General features: G+C 44.6%; 1 protein-coding gene across 4 annotated transcripts in view; it reads right to left on the bottom strand.

Annotated features, from left to right (window-relative positions):
- Window positions 1-18,464, bottom strand: part of LOC141273761 (mitochondrial ribosome-associated GTPase 1-like) — a 332,495-nt gene that overhangs the window by 263,214 nt on the left and 50,817 nt on the right. For all 4 annotated transcript variants that reach the window (XM_073686095.1, XM_073686096.1, XM_073686099.1 and 1 more), the window contains one exon: window positions 3,116-3,221. In XM_073686095.1, the coding sequence (XP_073542196.1) occupies window positions 3,116-3,221 (106 nt within the window). The remainder of the gene's footprint in view (window positions 1-3,115; window positions 3,222-18,464) is intronic.

Here is an 18,464-nt window from a genome sequence, read left to right as displayed (position 1 = left end):
CTCCAGCTAAGCCAGGGAGCCCTGCTGCCTGGAATGGCTCCATGGTGCTGCTGCACCTCTCCGCTCACCCTAAGGGCGCATTGACCCCCACGGTGGCGCTACAGGGCACTGCATCCGCCAAGGCAGGGAACCCCTGGTGTCTGGATTGGACTGACCAGGCCTGGAATTCCTGACGTATCTTCTTCTAGCCAATCTTCTTTCTTCAGGTACGCCACTGCATGTTCCCCTTCAAGGTCAGGAAACCAACTGCCCGCGGGAGAGAGGTTCCGCCCTTTTTATCTGTAGGTTTCCTGTCCTCGAAGGGTGGATCTCCTCTCTCTGTGGTGCTGTCATGGGGGAACCAGAAAAAAAGAATTTACAAGCTGTGATACTTGCAAACGGGGATGTTACTAGGTACTAGCCATGCAGGGTGCCAAAACTTTAGCATCGGACCATTTTCCTTTTTTAAAATGTAAAAAATGACAATATTTTTTTTTGCCTAAAATACAAAAGGAAATATGTGTCATCCTTAACTTTAGGCCTTTTAGACATCATTTCATCTTCAACTTGTTTAACTATTCGCAATAACTGTAATTTTGACCAGGGGTGCCCAAATTTTTGCATGCCACCGTGACAGTAAGATTCTACATTTCACGTTATGGCTGTAATTCCAGGGCCGAAGATGCGTATCCTGAGTGGAACTAACAAACCCACAGGCATATTGGAGGCTGTTAGTTCAGTGGAGACAAGTGGCTGAGTGGGGAATAATAGAGACTGTAATGTGTACTTTAAAGAGAATCTGTCACCCCCTTAGGAGATTTGAGACCTCCAATATGGGCTGCGCACCAGAACACTGCGGAACAGTGCAGAGACAAACGGGCCGGGAGGAAACAAAGTGCTCCTGATATGAGTGTTGCATTGCACATGCGTGGGAAATGAGTTAGACCAGTGCACGTCACAGGGCCCTCTGACGTGCAGGGGAGGGAAGGGGGGACGACATGCTAAATAAGCAGAAAAGCGGGGATTTCTGGGCTAACTAAAAGCTAGACAGGGATGCCAAGCATGTGAAAACAGATTTTATAAAACTCCATTTCACTGCAAGCAGACCTCTACTATGGGCCATACAGGTATGTATAGATTTATTCTTCTATAACCTATATGCCCATAGTAGAGGTCTCAAATCTCCCAGGGGGTGACAGATTCCCTTTAAAAGGAATGTGTCAGAAAAAAAAAAAAAAAACGTTATTAACTGAAAAAAATGGAAAGCAATGTTTTAATTAAAAAAAAAAAATAAAATAAAATGAAAATGGTATCAAAATAGTAAAACTTTTGACATTTTCAGTTTTTAAAACACTAGGGTGAGCAGCTGCTGAATCTTACCATAAAAACTGAGTGTAGTGCTAGCTCACATTACGACTGCAGTAAATATTGGCGGGGTGTGCTCACGTGTGTGATGTCACTGTTCTCCTCCGCTTCTGGGCATTTGCTAAGTGATAAGGGAGGATGAAGTTTAGGATCAAAGAGCAGAGAAATTCTGTTGGTGACTGCAAAGAGATACTGATATGTGGACAGTATCACCGAGAATGGCTGGCAGCCCGTTTCTGTTAGTTGGTGCTGTTCACTGTTGGGCGTGCAGAGATTAGACCCTAGGCCTGTATCCCACATGATGGGATTAGATACAGGGCTCTGCGTATTGTAGCACACATGATGGGATTAGATACAGGCAGTGTCAAAGATAATGGGGTAAGATGCATGGATCTGCTCAGTGTAATGCCTCATTAAGAGGTCTTTAATACAGGGACATTTTAATAAGGCTTTACTGCGGTGTCTGCACATTCAGACTTTTGATGTGCTTTGCATACCCAGCAGTAAAGCTTCATTCAGATGTCCCTGCACACAGTTACTCTGGCAGCAGCAAGATGATTTCTCTGCGGTGCTCTGAGCACTGTAGTGACAGCGGCGGTGAGCACAGGTCAACAGCTTGACATTGTACTACTAATACCAGGCTACCAAGCTGTTCTCATCGCTGGAAGAAGTTACTGCTGCAGGGCAGCTCTCACCGCAGTCCTGCACCAGTAACTTCTTCCAGCGATGAGAACAACCTGGTAGCCTGGTATTAGTAGTACATTACCAAACTGCCTGACCTGTACACAGCGCCATTGCCCACTAGTGCTCGCCATCTGTACCCAGTCACCAAATTGTGAAGAAGAGAAAGCCAGCACCAAGTGCTGTTATAGAGTCTGTGATCACTTGCTGTATAAGGTGCGCTGAGGTACCTCGCCCTGTGGAGACCGGGTGCTACTCCAAGTGCAAAAAGTGAGTACAATAAGTAAGAATACGGAGAAAAACAAGAGAGCACTCACCGGTCTAAAAAATCCTCATTTATTTCATCCGTTAAAAATCCATAGCAGGGGGGTCGGTGGTACACATTAAAGGACGACGGCCGTTTTGCACACATTGCGCTTCCACGGGTCCAAAAGATACCTTTGCATGACCCGTGGATATCTTTTGGACGAGTGGAAGCGCGGTGTGCGCGAAACGGCCGTCGTCCTTTAATGTGTACCACCGACCCCCCTGCTATGGATTTTTAACGGATGAAATAAAGGAGGATTTTTTAGACCGGTGAGTGCTCTCTTGTTTTTCTCCGCATTCTTACTTGTTGTACCCAGTCACCACTCGCTACTTGTGTGACTGCAAAACACTGTGAGAGGTGACTAGGAGAAAATTATAGTTTACAGCACAGCTCTGGACTACAATAAAATGGCGCCTAACTCCCCCCCCCGCAGCTGGAAACAGCACAACCCAAGGGTTGTCCCCAGTTCACGGGTGAGGCAGCCACAGTGTAGGAGATTACGTCAGATGTAGAGTGCAGCCTCTTATGCCTTGGGGCTGCCATATCGGTGGTGAGTCATGCTCAGCACCTAGCGGCTGAAGATAAAATTAATAAATAAATGTTAACAGTACATGCCATTTTATAATAATTATGGATTGTATCAATCAATTTTTTTAATACAAAAATAAAAAATTGTAACATTCCTTTTAAAGTAAGGCTGCTATGAACTCAGTTAGAGAGAATCTTCTTTTATGTGACGCTTACCATGCATGTTCTATAATGGCTTTTGTTGTTCTATTTTACCTTTTCATGAGAGAGGTCTGCTAAGTCCATCTTGTTCAGTATAAGCAAGTGAGGTTTTATTCCAAGATATTCTTTAAAAAGAGGATTTCTACCCGATAAAGGGATTTGTTCATAGTTAAGGACATTTTTGGATAATTGCCTGAAATGAGCAAAGCATATACTGGAAAATCAAATCTGTGGACATACAAGCATATTTCTTTCTACATATTCACACTACATTTAAAAAGTAGTGTATCCAGGGGTCCAGTCTCAATTCTCAAAAAAATAGGATAAGATAGAGCATCCCAATGGAGTCCTAGAGTGCAACAAAACATAGAACTCAAATGGACTTAGTGCCCAGACAGTGTGCCTTCTCAGATGGGCACAAGAATGCAATCTTAGACTCTGTGTCCATATGAAAAGATGGACAACAATACAAATAAAACACAAATGGAATCCATTAAAACTCAGTTTATAATATTGCAGTCTATGGACTAGATTCATGAAGGTCGGTGGTGTCTACGCTGGTGTTGCGTACTGGAATCAGATATGATCGATTCATCAAGAAGGCGCACACCTCTTAATGAATTTGGAGCATTTGACAAGTGGTGAATGCCTCACCACAAACCTTACTCCAGTCAGGGACTGGAAGAAGAATTCTTGCGCAAGATAAGTCACAGGTCATCATGACTTAGACAAGCTGCACACCTCTGTTCTGCCCATATTGGCAGAGCTATGCTAAACGTTCATAAAAACAGCAAAAGATGCAAGATTTAATTTTGAGACTTATCAAAGTACTTTTTCTACAGACTTCTGGTGAAAATATTTTGATGAATTAAAGCCCATGTCTCCATTGGGGGCTCCGTTTTAACCGGTTCACAATACATTTATGAAATGTCTGCCGTTCCTTCTGACTTTTAGAAAAACAGGTTTTTCTAAAATTCAGAAGGAACACCAGACATTTCATAAATACAGTGTAAACTGGTCTAAAGCTTTTGTGGCACCCCGAGGTCTGGTTGCCATAGTGACAGCAATGTCATGTCTGAGAGCAGGTGGGAGGTTCCCTGGTTGGGGACAATTAGCATGCAGCACCTCCTGCCTCAGTCCAGGGAGGGGAGAAACCTGCCCTTTATAAACTGGATCTGGGCGGGGTTAGAGAGTGAAGTGCCAGACAAGTTCCAGTAAGGTCGCAGATAGGGACAGGTCAGCAGCAGGCTGAGGAGTCCCTGTAGGCAGAGGAGGAACACACGAGGCCAGGAGGGGAACTAGCAGAGTTCGTCCTGGCCAGAGACTTGTAAAGCCGGACACTGAAGTCCGAGGTTGTGAGGGTTATAAGCCCAGCAGCAGAAAACCACCACGCAGGGGACTTCAAGTCCTCTGGCCCAAGGAAGCCCGGAGGTTCAGCCACACGAGAGGGACCATTAGTGCCCTGGAGGGGTGAGAAGCACGGAAGGCCAGAGTCGCCAGTCATACGGGTGAGAACAACACGGTACACTCAAGGAAGAGGGCTACCACTACACTACAGCAGGATAGCCAAGAAAGAGTGAAGTCAGCACAGTAGGCCTACAAACTCCCCCTGATCAGCAGGATTTCCCAGTTGCTCTCAGACTGACCAGGCCTCCATTGTTAACCTGTATCCCGGACGGGTGCCTTAATACCACCAACAGTAAAGACCCTGACTTGCATCACAGACTCCGTGTGGTTAATGCTGCTCCCGCGTACTATCACCACCAACATCCCTATACACTGCCCTAAGGCTACACTCCTCCCGTGGGGAGTTGTACTACCCTCAGCTGCACCCACAGCACCAGCCTCAGCGGTCTGCCCTGCAGCGGCGGCTCATCCTGACCGCAATCCACGGGTGGCGTAGTCGGACTTTTAAAGTACAACAAACAGACTGCCATTTGAGTTGACCACCCTGAGCCACGGGCCGGGTCACCGCCACGCGGAGACTACAACCCCCAGCATCCCACAAAAGGCCCGGTTCTGGGTTCCCGACGCAGCCCAGGGGGCGCGTCACTTTCAATCAAAAGTTTTGCAGAATAATACTTACTTACAGATTGTCTATATTAAGTGTCCCATCCACACAACAGAGGTTAAGTTTTGTGTTCTCCTTTTATATGCCTTATTAAAATGTCCTTTTTTCACGAACAGACCATGTACCCATAAGTGGTCCGCAAAAAAAAACAAAAAAACACAGAGACATGCCTATTTTTGATCAAAGACATGGATCAAAATCGGCCACACAAGAATATGTGTCTGTTAAAATCACAGACAGTACACAGATGTCATCTGTAAGCCATCCGTGTGCTCTCAGTTTTTAACGCTGTAATGGATGAGAAGAGAGTTTTTGTCTTTGGCAAACAAGAACATTAATGGATGCATGTGTGCTAATTAGGCCGATTATCAGAAGACCTGTAGTCTGGCTGGGAATTGCAGCCATAACACTGAGCATACTGTAAAATACAACTTTTATATGGTAATACGAATTTGGTCTTAGGCTGGAGTTACAAGGAAATTTTAGCTCGCAATAGCGTATAAATCAGATGAGTGCAATGCGAGAAAAAAAGGTATTAAAAGGAAGTGATAAGCGGGCAAGATGTGTGAATTGATACATTAAAATATACTTTATTCAGTTTGTGTAAAGGTCTTATTTTTTGTCCCCCCCCTATATATTTTGACATTAGATGAATTGCACCCAATCATTCAGCTTCCTATCATTTTGTAAAGTATGCTGTTAAAAAACTTTATTAAAGACCTGCCTTCCTTGTAAAGAAAAAAAAAAAAAAAATTATATATATATATATATATATATATATATATATATATATATATATATATATATATATATATATATATATATACACACACACAGTACAGACCAAAAGTTTGGACACACCTTCTCATTTAAAGATTTTTCTGTATTTTCATGACTATGAAAATTGTACATTCACACTGAAGGCATCAAAACTATGAATTAACACATGTGGAATTATATACTTAACAAAAAAGTGTGAAACAACTGAAAATATGTCTTATATTCTAGGTTCTTCAAAGTAGCCACCTTTTGCTTTGATGACTGCTTTGCACACTCTTGGCATTCTCTTGATGAGCTTCAAGAGGTAGTCACCGGAAATGGTTTTCATTTCACAGGTGTGCCCTGTCAGGTTTAATAAGTGGGAATTCTTGCCTTATAAATGGGGTTGGAGCCATCAGTTGTGTTGTGCAGAAGTCTGGTGGATACACAGTTGATAGTACTACTGAATAGACTGTTAGAATTTGTATTATGGCAAGAAAAAAGCAGCTAAGTAAAGAAAAGCGAGTGGCCATCATTACTTTAAGAAATGAAGGTCAGTCAGTCTGAAAAATTGGGCAAACTTTGAAAGTGTCCCCAAGTGCAGTTGCAAAAACCATCAAGCGCTACAAAGAAACTGGCTCACATGAGGACCACCCTAGGAAGGGAAGACCAAGAGTCACCTCTGCTTCTGAGGATAAGTTTATCCAAGTCACCAGCCTCAGAAATCGCAGGTTAACAGCAGCTCAGATTAGAGACCAGGTCAATGCCACACAGAGTTCTAGCAGCAGACACATCTCTACAACAACTGTTAAGAGGAGACTTTGTGCAGCAGGCCTTCATGGTAAAATAGCTGCTAGGAAACCACTGCTAAAGACAGGCAACAAGCAGAAGAGACTTTTTTGGGTTAAAGAACACAAGGAATGGACATTAGACCAGTGGAAATCTGTGCTTTGGTCTGATGAGTCCAAATTTGAGATCTTTGGTTCCAACCACCGTGTCTTTGTGCGACGCAGAAAAGGTGAACGGATGGACTCTACATGCCTGGTTCCCACCATGAAGCATGGAGGAGGAGGTGTGATGGTGTGGGGGTGCTTTGCTGGTGACACTGTTGGGGATTTATTCAAGATTGAAGGCATACTGAACCAGCATGGCTACCACAGCATCTTGCAGCGGCATGCTATTCCATCCGGTTTGCGTTTAGTTGGACCATCATTTATTTTTCAACAGGACAATGACCCCAAACACACCTCCAAGCTGTGTAAGGGCTATTTGACCAAGAGGGAGAGTGATAGGGTGCTATGCCAGATGACCTGGCCTCCACAGTCACCAGACCTGAACCCAATCGAGATGGTTTGGGGTGAGCTGGACCACAGAGTGAAGGCAAAAGGGCCAACAAGAGCTAAGCATCTCTGGGAACTCCTTCAAGATTGTTGGAAGACCATTTTCGGTGACTACCTCTTGAAGCTCATCAAGAGAATGCCAAGAGTGTGCAAAGCAGTCATCAAAGCAAAAGGTGGCTACTTCGAAGAACCTAAAATATAAGACATATTTTCAGTTGTTTCACACTTTTTTGTTAAGTATATAATTCCACGTGTGTTAATTCATAGTTTTGATGTCTTTGATGTGAATGTACAATTTTCATAGTCAAGAAAAATACAGAAAAATCTTTAAATGAGAAGGTGTGTCCAAACTCTTGGTCTGTACTGTAAATACACACACACACTGATATATATATATATACATACACACACACACACATATACATACTTTATTAAGTCATTTAAAACATGACTTGCATTAATTTAAAAGTATTATTATTCAATAGGCCTGAATATAATGGACCACAAAAGTATTGACCTGGTATTGATCTAGGTCCACCATTAAACCCAATGTGCAGTGTACAAGCTATCAAATTGTAGCCAAAGTCACTTATAAATTAATTGGCTACAGGTATTATGCCATTGTAATTAGTTTAATTGATACCAAATTTAATAATTATTATAACTACACTGATCAGTGTCACTGTGTATTAAATGGTAATTGGCATAGTAAATACTGTCTAGCAGATGTAATCTCCAACTCCGGTTGTATTGGAGCTGGAGACTAGTAGTTATTAGTGATGAGTGAGCGTACTCAGCACTGCTCGATACTCGATCGATCATCGGGCACAATTTGTACTTGATGGAGCATCCCTGGTACTCGTGCACATGCTCGAGTCCCCTTCTCGCATATTTTGCGGCTATTTTTCAGCCACTAAGCATGCGGGGATTGACTGCCAATCACGGTAATGCCGTATCCATATTGGTTACGGACATTACTATGATTGACTGGCAGCATAACGTCATCGGGTCTAAATAAGACCCAGTTACGTGATGCTCACCACATTGTACCTGGAAATAGTGTAGGGAGAGGTGGTAGAGAAGGGAAAGTGAGCTTTACTGGCTTTGCTTGTGAAAAAACTATAACCAAATAGTCCTTTTCAGGGCTACATCTATTCTATTTAATACCGCTGTCAGCTGTACTGCAGTGGCTAGTGAAAGTATTCCCTCCACCCCTTGGCATTTTTTGTGTTTTGCTACCTCACAACCTGGAATTTTACTGTTTTTTTGAGGGTTTTCATCAGTTCATGTAAAGAACATGCCTACAGCTGTGAACATTTCATTTTCTTTTTATTGCGAAGCAAACAAAAAATAGAACAAAATAACTGAAAACTTCAGTGTGCATAACTATTCATCCCTAAAGTCAGTACTTTGTAGAGCCTCCTTTTGTGGCAATTACAGCTGCAAGTTGCTTTGGATAAGTCTCTATGAGCTTTCCGCATTTTGTCACTGGGATTTTTGCCCATTCTTCAAGGCAAAACTGCTCCAGCTCCTTCAAGTTAGATGGTTTCCTTTGGTGAACAGCAATCTTCCAGTCTAACCACAGATTCTCAGTTGGATTAAGGTCTGGGCTTTGACTAGACCACTCCAAAACATTTACACGTTTCCCTTTAACCCCTTAACAACCAATAACGCACCTTTCTGGGGACATGACAGCTGACCTGATCAGCTGTCATGTGCCCCTAACAGCCACGGGCGGAATTGCGATCCACCCGTGGCTGCTAACTAGTTAAATGCCACTATCAATCTCTGACAAAGCAGATGCGCGTCTTAGCTCCGCCCATCAGCACCTGTGTCCATGACAGCGAGTCATCGATGGGTTGGCATGACAACCCAGAGTCTGCAGGAGACCCCTGTGGCTGTCATTGCCGAACTGCTATGAGCGCCGCCCAGTGGTCGGCGTTCGTAGCAAGTGAGCACTTTTGTTACAGATAGCAGGGCTGCAGCCCTGCTATGTGTAATACAAGCGGTCAGAAGATTGCAGCTTCTAGTCTCCCATGGAGACTATTGTAGCATGCAGAAAGTAAGAAAATATCTAAAAAGTTCAAATCACCCCCATTTCACCCCATTCAAAATAAAACAATTAAAAAAATCAAATATACACATATTTGGTATCGCCGCGTTCAGAATCGCCCAATCTATCAATATAAAAAAAAAATTAATCCGATCACTAAACAGCGTAATGGGAAAAAAATCAAAACTTAAGAATTATGGTTTTTTTTGGTTGCCGCAACATTGCAATAAAATGCAATAACGGGCAATCAAAACATCGTATCTACTCTAAAATGATATAAATAAAAACATCAGCTCGGCACGCAAAAAAATAAGCCCTCACTCAACCCCAGATCACGAAAAAATGGAGACGCTACGGGTCTCGGAAAATGACGCCATTTTTTCTTTCTTTATGACAAACTTTGGATTTTTTTTTACCACTTAAATAAAAAAAAAACTATGCATGTTTGGTATCTACGAACTCGTAATGACCAGGAGAATCATAATGGCAGGTCAGATTTAGCATGTATATACACTCTGTATTAACTGACCTATCTGCCTACAGTGTTTGTAATACTTTGCACCTCAAAGGGAATTTGTCTACAAGTGCAGAGGATAACAAAGGACTCGTCAGCTGCAGTGCACACTGACCTGTGTTAGATATGTGGCACACCAACAGAGTTCTCACTTGTAAATACACTGTATGGCTGTGTGCCCACGATGCGTTTTTAATGCGTTTCCGCAGTGTTTTTGCAGCTGCGGAAACGCATTAAAAACGCATGGTAGAAGGGCAGCAATGTTTCCCAATGATAATCCGCATGTGCTGTGCACATGCTGCGGAAATTTCCGCTGCGGATTATCATTGCGGAAAAAAACGCAGCACTACCAATTATTTTGCGGAAGTCCTGGGTCTTCGCCGCAATTGACTTGCATTAGACCGCATGGATTACGCATCACTGTATATGTAGATGGATAATCCAAGCGTTCTAATGTGCGGATGGTACCTGGGTGTAGATGAGAGGAGAGTCTCCTCCACACCCAGGTACCATTAAAAAAATCTTTAAAAAATGAATAAAATAAAGTATAAATGTATACTTACCTTCTGTCGGCCAGCGCTGCGCTCCTACTTGCTTCCCGGCACTTTGCAGTGAATTGAAGGACCTGCGCTGACGTCAGAGTCATGTGAAGGGTCACGTGATGCTGACGTCGGCAGGTCTTTCAATTCGCTGTTGCCGGCAAGGGAGAACGGAGTGAGCGGGACACCGGGGGCCATCGGAGGGTAAGTATATTTTTATTTTTTTATTTTTACCACTCTCTCGGGTCACACTATATAAATCCATGCTGTTTGCATGGATTTATATAGTGTGACCTAGTTGTCACAAGCACTTTCCAAGTGATGCTAATCGCTTGGAAAGCGCTTGTCAATCCGCATGCGGAAATGTCAGTGGGTAACCGCTCCATTTCCACTTGTCCCTGGCAGGAAAACGCATGATACCGCAATACCGCAATTTCCTCCGGGATAAAAAATAAAGTATATCTTATCTTATGTACAATCCGCATGTACAATCCGCATGCGTTTTTTTCTGCCAGGGAGATGCAGAAACGCTCAGGAGAAAATCCTGAGCATTTCTGCATCGTGGGCACATAGCCTATCAACTGACCTCTTTGCTCACAGCACTTAGCACTTCAAATCGATCTTGTTACTCCAATACAACCAGAGTTGGGGATTACATCTGCTAACCAGTATTTACTATGCCAATCACTATCTAATACAGAGTGACACCGATCAGTGTAGTCATAATAAGTATTAAATTAGGCAGCAAACAAACTCTGTTTAGCCAATTAATCTACAAGGGACTTTGGCTATAATTTGATGATACCCTGTACACTGGAAAAAAATATAGGGTGTTTGAACAACCCTTTAGGGATGAAGATTAATATTAACACACTACCCAGAGGGTAAATAAACCCTATTTAACAGATTGTAAATAAAACTTTTTATTTTTTTTATTAAAATTATAAAGATGGTCAAACCATTAAAAGATACTAAAGTGATCTTGTATTTTTTATATTTAATTGAATTCCTAAGATTAAAAGGATCCTCCCACATTGGCCATTTATCCTAAACACATTATTGTACTGTACAGTAATCTCAGGGTAAGTATCATTAACAGTGTACACAAGAAACACAAACTGATTAAAGGTAACTCATAGCCTCCAACAACAAGTTTAGTCTGGACAGTCTTCCTCAGGGGGCTGGGGCTTTAACAAGCAAAAAAACAAACAGTGTTGAACCTTTTAAAACTTTTGCTCTGAGGTCACTAATCCCAGACAGTCAGTTACAGTGGCATGTAAAAGTTTGGGGACCCCTGGTCAAAATTACTGTTACTATGAACAGTTAAGCAAGTTGAAGATGAAATGATTTCTAAAAAGGGCTAGAGTTAAAGATGACACATTTCATTTGTATTTTAGGCAAAAAAATAAAAAAAAATTTCTACTTTTTACAATTTAAAAATTACAAAAAAGGAAAATGGGCAGATGCAAAAGTTTGAGAACACGGCATGGTTAGTACCTAGTAGCACCCCCTTTTAAAAGTATCATAGCTTAAAATTGCTTTCTGTAGCCAGCCAAGAGTCTTTCATCCATTCTTCCTTGGAAAATTCTTTCATTTCTGTGAGATTCCTGGGTTGCCTTGCATGAACTGCTATTTTGGAGGTCTAGCCACAGATTTGCAATGATGATCAGGATTCTGTGAGGGCCATTGTAAAACCATCAGCTTGCGCCTATTGAGGTAGTCTATTGTGGATTTTGACGTGTGTTTAGGATCATTATCCATTTGTAGAAGCCATCCTCTTTTCAACTTCAGCTTTTTTACAGATGGTGTCATGTTTGAATCAATAATTTGTTGAAATTTCATGGAATCCATTCTTCCCTCTACCAGAGAAATGTTCCCCGTGCCAACTGCAACACAACCCCAAAGAATGATTGATCAACCGCCATGCTTCATGGTTGGCGAGATGTTCTTTTCCTGATGTTCTTTTCCTTAAATTCTATTTCCTTTTTTCTCCACACAAAGATGTTTGATCATTGTGGCCAAAGAGTTCCATTTTAACCTCATCGGTCCACAGGAATGGTTTCCAATTGTATCAGGCTTGTTTAGAGGTTCTTTTGCACACTTCTGACAGTGAGTTTTATGGGGAAAATGCAGGAGAGGTTTTCCTCTAGTTACTCTTCCATGGGGGCCATATTTGTGCAGGTGTCTCTAAACACTAGAACAATGTACCACAACTCCAGAGACAGCTAAATCTTCAAGGACTGAATGCTTCAGCTTTTGGGTCCAAGACAAACGACCCAGACTTCAAGCAAAGCCTAAAAAACATTGACATTCAGATCCTCCTGAAGACATGGGCCCGAGCAGAGGAGGAATCTCTTGCACCCACGGGTAGTGTTGAGCATTCCGATACTGAAATATCGGGTATCGACCGATATTCGCGGTATCGGAGTTCCGATACTGAGTTCTGATACTTTTAGAATATCGAATACCGGAATCGGAAGTTTCCATAATGCCTGCGCTCTCCAGTGTCTCTGAAGGATGACAAGCTGGATGGCATCAAGCTCAGGTTAGCAATGGAGAGGCGTCTATAAGACACCCCCATTACTAACCCCATAGTGAAAGTTAAAAAAAACACAAACACCCAGAACAAAGTCCTTTAATTGAAATAAACACACAATTCTTTATTGTTCTAAATTAAACCATACTTACCATCACGCCCATTCCAGCTGAAGCCAATGTCTTCTGCAATAAAATTAAAATAATAAAGCAACCTCATCCTTACCTTTCCATGGTTCCCAGGACGGCTCCAGCTCTGCTACATTCACATTACAGGCTGGATCGCAACCGAAAGCTGCCATCCAGCTTGCTATGCTGCAGACACTGAGAAGCGCAGGCATGCTTGCGCTCCTCAGTGTCTGGCTGTGACGACATAAAGATGAGCCGAGGTCATGTCCAATGAACTCAGCTCACCTCATGCATGTCATTGACAGCGTGGGAGAATTCTCCTGCGCTCAGCGCCCATGTCAAAATTTTTGGGAAAAATTAATTAAAAAATAATTTAAAAAAAATAATAATTTAGGGCCTGCATCTTTATTAACCCCTCACGTGGAGGGGTTAATAAAGATGCAGTCCCTAAATGTGTTTTTTTTTTTTACATTTTTTATTGAATTTTTCACCAAAAATTTGATGTGGCCTTCTCCATATTTTTGTGTCCAGCAAGGTACAGAAGGCAGGAATGGGCTGCCCCCAACCACCAGCTGCCTATTTGTACCTGGCCGGACACAACAATATAGGGAAGCCCTTTTTTTTTTTAATTATTTCATGAATTTCATGAAGCAATTAAAAAAAAAATATGTGGGGCTTCGCCCTATTTTTGTGTCCAGCCAGGTACAACTAGGCAGCTGGGGGCTGGAATTCGCAGTGCAGGGAGGTCCAATCTTTCTGCCCCCCCGCTGCAAATTGCAGTCCGCAGCCACCCCAGAAAATGGCGCGTTCATAGAAGCGCCATCTTCTGGCGCTGTACCCAACTCATCCAGGGCCCTGGTGCGGTGGCTCACTGGGTAATAAAGGGGTTAGGGCCAGCTTGGCATTATCAGCTGACCCTAAGCCCGAAATGCATGGGGTCACGCCAATATTAGACATGACCGCCATGAATTTCTAGTAAAGTATTTAAAAAAACACAAACACCCAGAATAAAGTCCTTTAATTGAAATAAACACACAATTTTTTAATGTTCTAAATTAAACCATACTTACCATCACGCCCATTCCAGCTGAAGCCAATGTCTTCTGCAATAAAAGTAAAATAATAAAGCAACCTCATCCTTACCTTTCCATGGTTCCCAAGACGGCTCCAGCTCTGCTACATTCACATGACAGGCTGGATCGCAACCGAAAGCTGCCATCCAGTTTGCCATGCCGCAGACACTGAGAAGCGCAGGCATGCTTGCACTCCTCAGTGTCTGGCTGTGACGGCATCCAGATGAGCCTAGTTCATGTCCAATGAACTCAGCTCACCTCATGCACGTCACTGACGGCGTGGGAAATTCTCTTGCGCTCGGCTCTTGAGCAGGAGAATTCTCCCACGCTGGGATGGCATTGAGATGACAGGCTGGATCGCAGCTGAGCGCTGCCATCCAGCATGCCATCCTTCATAGACACTGCAGAGCGCAGGCATGCTTGCGCTCTGCAGTGTCTCTGAAGGATGAAAAGCTGGATGGCTGCGATCCAGCCTGTCATCTCAATGCCATACCAGCGTGGGAGAATTCTCCTGCTCAAGCGCTGAGCGCAGGAGAATTCTCCCACGCTGTCAGTGACGTGCATGAGGTGAGCTGAGTTCATTGGACAAGAACTCGGCTCATCTGGATGCCGTCACAGCCAGACACTGAGGAGCGCAAGCATGCCTGCGCTTCTCAGTGTCTGCGGCATGGCAAGCTGGATGGCAGCTTTCGGCTGTGATCCAGCCTGTCATGTGAATGTAGCAGAGCTGGAGCCGTCCTGGGAACCATGGAAAGGTAAGGATGAGGTTGCTTTATTATTTTATTTTTATTGCAGGAGATCGTTGGCTTCAGCTAGAATGGGCGTGATGGTAAGTATGGTTTAATTTAGAACATTAAAGAATTGTGTATTTATTTCAATTAAAGGATTTTTTTCTGGGTGTTTGTGGTTTTTTTTAACTTTGACTATGGGGTTAGTAATGGGGGTGTCTTATAGACGCCTCTCCATTACTAACCTGGGCTTGATGTCAGCTGGTATTATAAGCTGACATCAACCCCAACCCTATTACCCCACTGCCACCGCTACAGGGCAGTGGGAAGAGCGAGGCTAAGTGCCAGAATTGGCGCATCCTATGGATGCGCCATTTCTGGGGCGGCTGACGGCTGATGTTTCTAGCCTGGGAGGGGGCCAATATTCATGGCACCCTTCCTGGGCTATTAATATCAGCCCCCAGCGGTCTGCCTGGTATGCGTGGTACCCCTCATCCCCCACTCCTGGTATGCGTGGTACCCCTCATCCCCCACTCCTGGTATGTATGGTACCCTCATCCCCCAATCCTGGTATGCGTGGCCCCCTCATCCCCCAATCCTGGTATGCATGGTACACCTCATCCCCCAATCCTGGTATGCATGGTACCCCTCATCCCCCAATCCTGGTATGCATGGCCCTCTCATCCCTCAATCCTGGTATGCGTGGTACCCCTCATCCCCCACTCCTGGTATGCGTGGTACCCTCATCCCCCAATCCTGGTATACGTGGCCCCCTCATCCCTCAATCCTGGTATGCATGGTCCCCTCACCCCCAATCCTGGTATGCATGGTCCCCTCATCTCCCAATCCTGGTATGCATGGTCCCCTCATCCCCCCAATCCTGGTATGTATGGTACCCCTCATCCCCCAATCCTGGTATGTGTGGCCCCCTCATCCCCCAATCTTGGTATGTATGGTACACCTCATCCCCCAATCCTGGTATGTGTGGCCCCCTCATCCCCCAATCCTGATCCTATTCTGTGTGGCCCCCTCATCCTCCAATCCTGGTATGTGTGGCCCCCTCTTCCCCCAATACTGGTATGCATGGTTCCCCTCATCCCCCAATCCTGGTATGTGTGGCCCCCTCATCCCCCAATCCTGGTATGTGTGGCCCCCTCACCCCCCAATCCTGGTATGCATGGTAACCCTCATCCCCCAATCCTGGTATGTGTGGCCCCCTCACCTCCCAATCCTGGTATGCATGGTACTCCTCTGCACACATACAAAAAAATAAACACTTATACTCACCTTTCTTCCCTATGCTCCAGCGCTGCTGTGTCCTGTTCTGCCGGAGGCCGGGGGAGAAGTGCGGTGCCAGAGCACTGCGCTGTCCGGTGCCATTTTGCTGAAGACACACTGCAAATGTCTTCAGTAAAATGGCACCGGAAAGCGCTATGCGCATGCACCGATTCCGATGCCTTCACTCCGCGCCCGGTCTCCGGCCAGAAGAGAGGCGCCGCAGCAATGCTCCTCCCGGTCAGGTAATTATGGCGCCGGAGATCGTGGTATGCGTTCAGTGTCTACGCATACTGCGATCTCCGGCGCCATACACTCCTCTTACCTGTAATGGCTCCATGCGTTCTTCCGTCTGGAGCCAGACTGTGCGTCGCCCATGCGCAGTCTATAGAGGCTTCAGACAGAGGGATGCTTGGCCGGTTATATTATAGATACAGCTGTGCTCAAAAGTTTACATACCCCGGCAGAATTTTTGCTTTCTTGACCTTGTTTCAGAGAATATGAATGATAACAAAAAAACTTTTTTTTCCACTCATGGTTATTAGTTGGGTGACGCCCTTTATTGTCAAACTACTGTGTTTTCTCTTTTTAAATCTTAATTCCGGCTTAAATACATTATGGGGTGCTCTTCCCTGTTGCTCTCTTGTGATAGGACAGCGCCCAGCCCGGTATCGAACGCATCAGTTTGTGGTCCAAACTCTTTAGAGAAATCCAGTGCCACCAACACTGGCTGTTTACACAGGGTTTGCTTTAGTTCCTGGAAGGCAATTTCAGCTTCTGGAGACCACTTAGCCATAGCCAATTTTGTCCCTTTAAGGAGGTCTGTCAAAAGGGGCGGCTATCATGGCGAAGGTAGGGATGAACCGGCGGTAGTAGCCCACGATGCCCAGGAACACTCTGACCTGCTTTTTAGAGAGAGGTAGTGGCCAACCCTGGATCGCGTCAACTTTATTTATTTGGGGCTTTATCTCGCCTCTGCCGATGACATAGCACAAATATCTGGCTTCCTCCATGCCCATGGCACATTTCTTCGGGTTGATGGAAAACTTCGCCTTCCGTAGAGCATTGAATATCACCTGGACTTTGCTCAGATGGCTTCACCAATCCTAGCTGTAAATCAAAATATCATCCAGGTAGGCCGCTGCATACTTTTTGTGGGGAGCTAGGATCCGGTCCATGGCTCACTGGAAGGTAGCTGGAGCTCCTTGCAACCAAAACGGCATCTTGATGTACTGGAAACACCCATCTGGCGTTGAAAAGGCCATCTTCTCCTTGGCATCTTGGGACATACGAATTTGCCAATACTCTTTTGTGAGGTCAAGGGTTGTAATGTACCTGGCCGGCCCTGACCTTTCAATTAGTACATCTACCCTGGGCATTGGGTACGAATCGAACTTAGAGACCTCATTCAGTTTCCTATAGTCATTGCAAAACCACCATTCTCCATCTGGTTTCGGCAGCAAGACTATGGGACTGGACCAGCCACTCTTAGATTCTTAAGTGACTCCCAGACTCGGCATCTGCTTCAATTCTTTTGAGACCACCTTCTGGCTGGTTTCGGGAATCCGATACGGCTTCAGGTGTACCCGGACATGAAGCTCCGTGAGAACATAGTAACATAGTTTTTAAGGTTGAAGGAAGACTACAGTAAGTCCATCTAGTTCAACCCATACCCTAAAATGTTGATCCAGAGGAAGGCAAAAAAAAACCATGTGGCAAACACTAAGCTCCACATTGGGGAAAACAATTCCTTCCTGACTTCATACGACAATCAGACTAGTTCCCTGAATCAACGCCCTATCAAGGAATCTAGTATATATAACCTGTAATATTATACTTTTCAAGAAAGGCATCCATGCCCTTCTTAAATTTTAGTAGTGAATCACTCATTACAACATCATGCGGCAAAGAGTTCCATAGTCTCACTGCTCTTACAGTAAAGAATCTGCATCTGTGATTATGATTAAACCTTCTTTCCTCCAGACGTAGAAGATGCCCCATTGTCCCCGTCTCAGGCCTCAGAGTAAAAACATAAGTAGAAAGGTTTTTGTACTGTCCCCTTTTGTAGCATCGGCGTCTCTGCCCCCAGCCAGGCAGAGACGCCGTCCCTCTCACCTCCCCGCTCCCCGCGCGGCGTCCTCCTGCGCTCCTCTTCCTGCTGCTGCCGGCGCGCGCAGCTTCCCGGTAACTGTGCTTAGGGCGCGCGCTCCCTCCCTCTCTCTTAAAGGGGCCACGCGCGCCATCCTAAGGAGTCCCCGGCCAATAGCCAAGGGTCCTCCCATATATAAGGCACCTCCTCCAAAATGGAGGGGCCCGAGCAAAAGTTGATGCACAGCATACTTACCTCTGCTTCAGCCCTCAGGTCCAGTTGCCAGCCTGACTACTGT

This window comes from Phyllobates terribilis, unplaced genomic scaffold (assembly GCF_046119375.1).
Source record: "Phyllobates terribilis strain yellow unplaced genomic scaffold, ASM4611937v1 Scaffold_5__5_contigs__length_657084704, whole genome shotgun sequence".
NCBI lineage: Eukaryota > Metazoa > Chordata > Amphibia > Anura > Dendrobatidae > Phyllobates > Phyllobates terribilis.
This window is presented reverse-complemented; position numbering and strand designations above follow the sequence as displayed.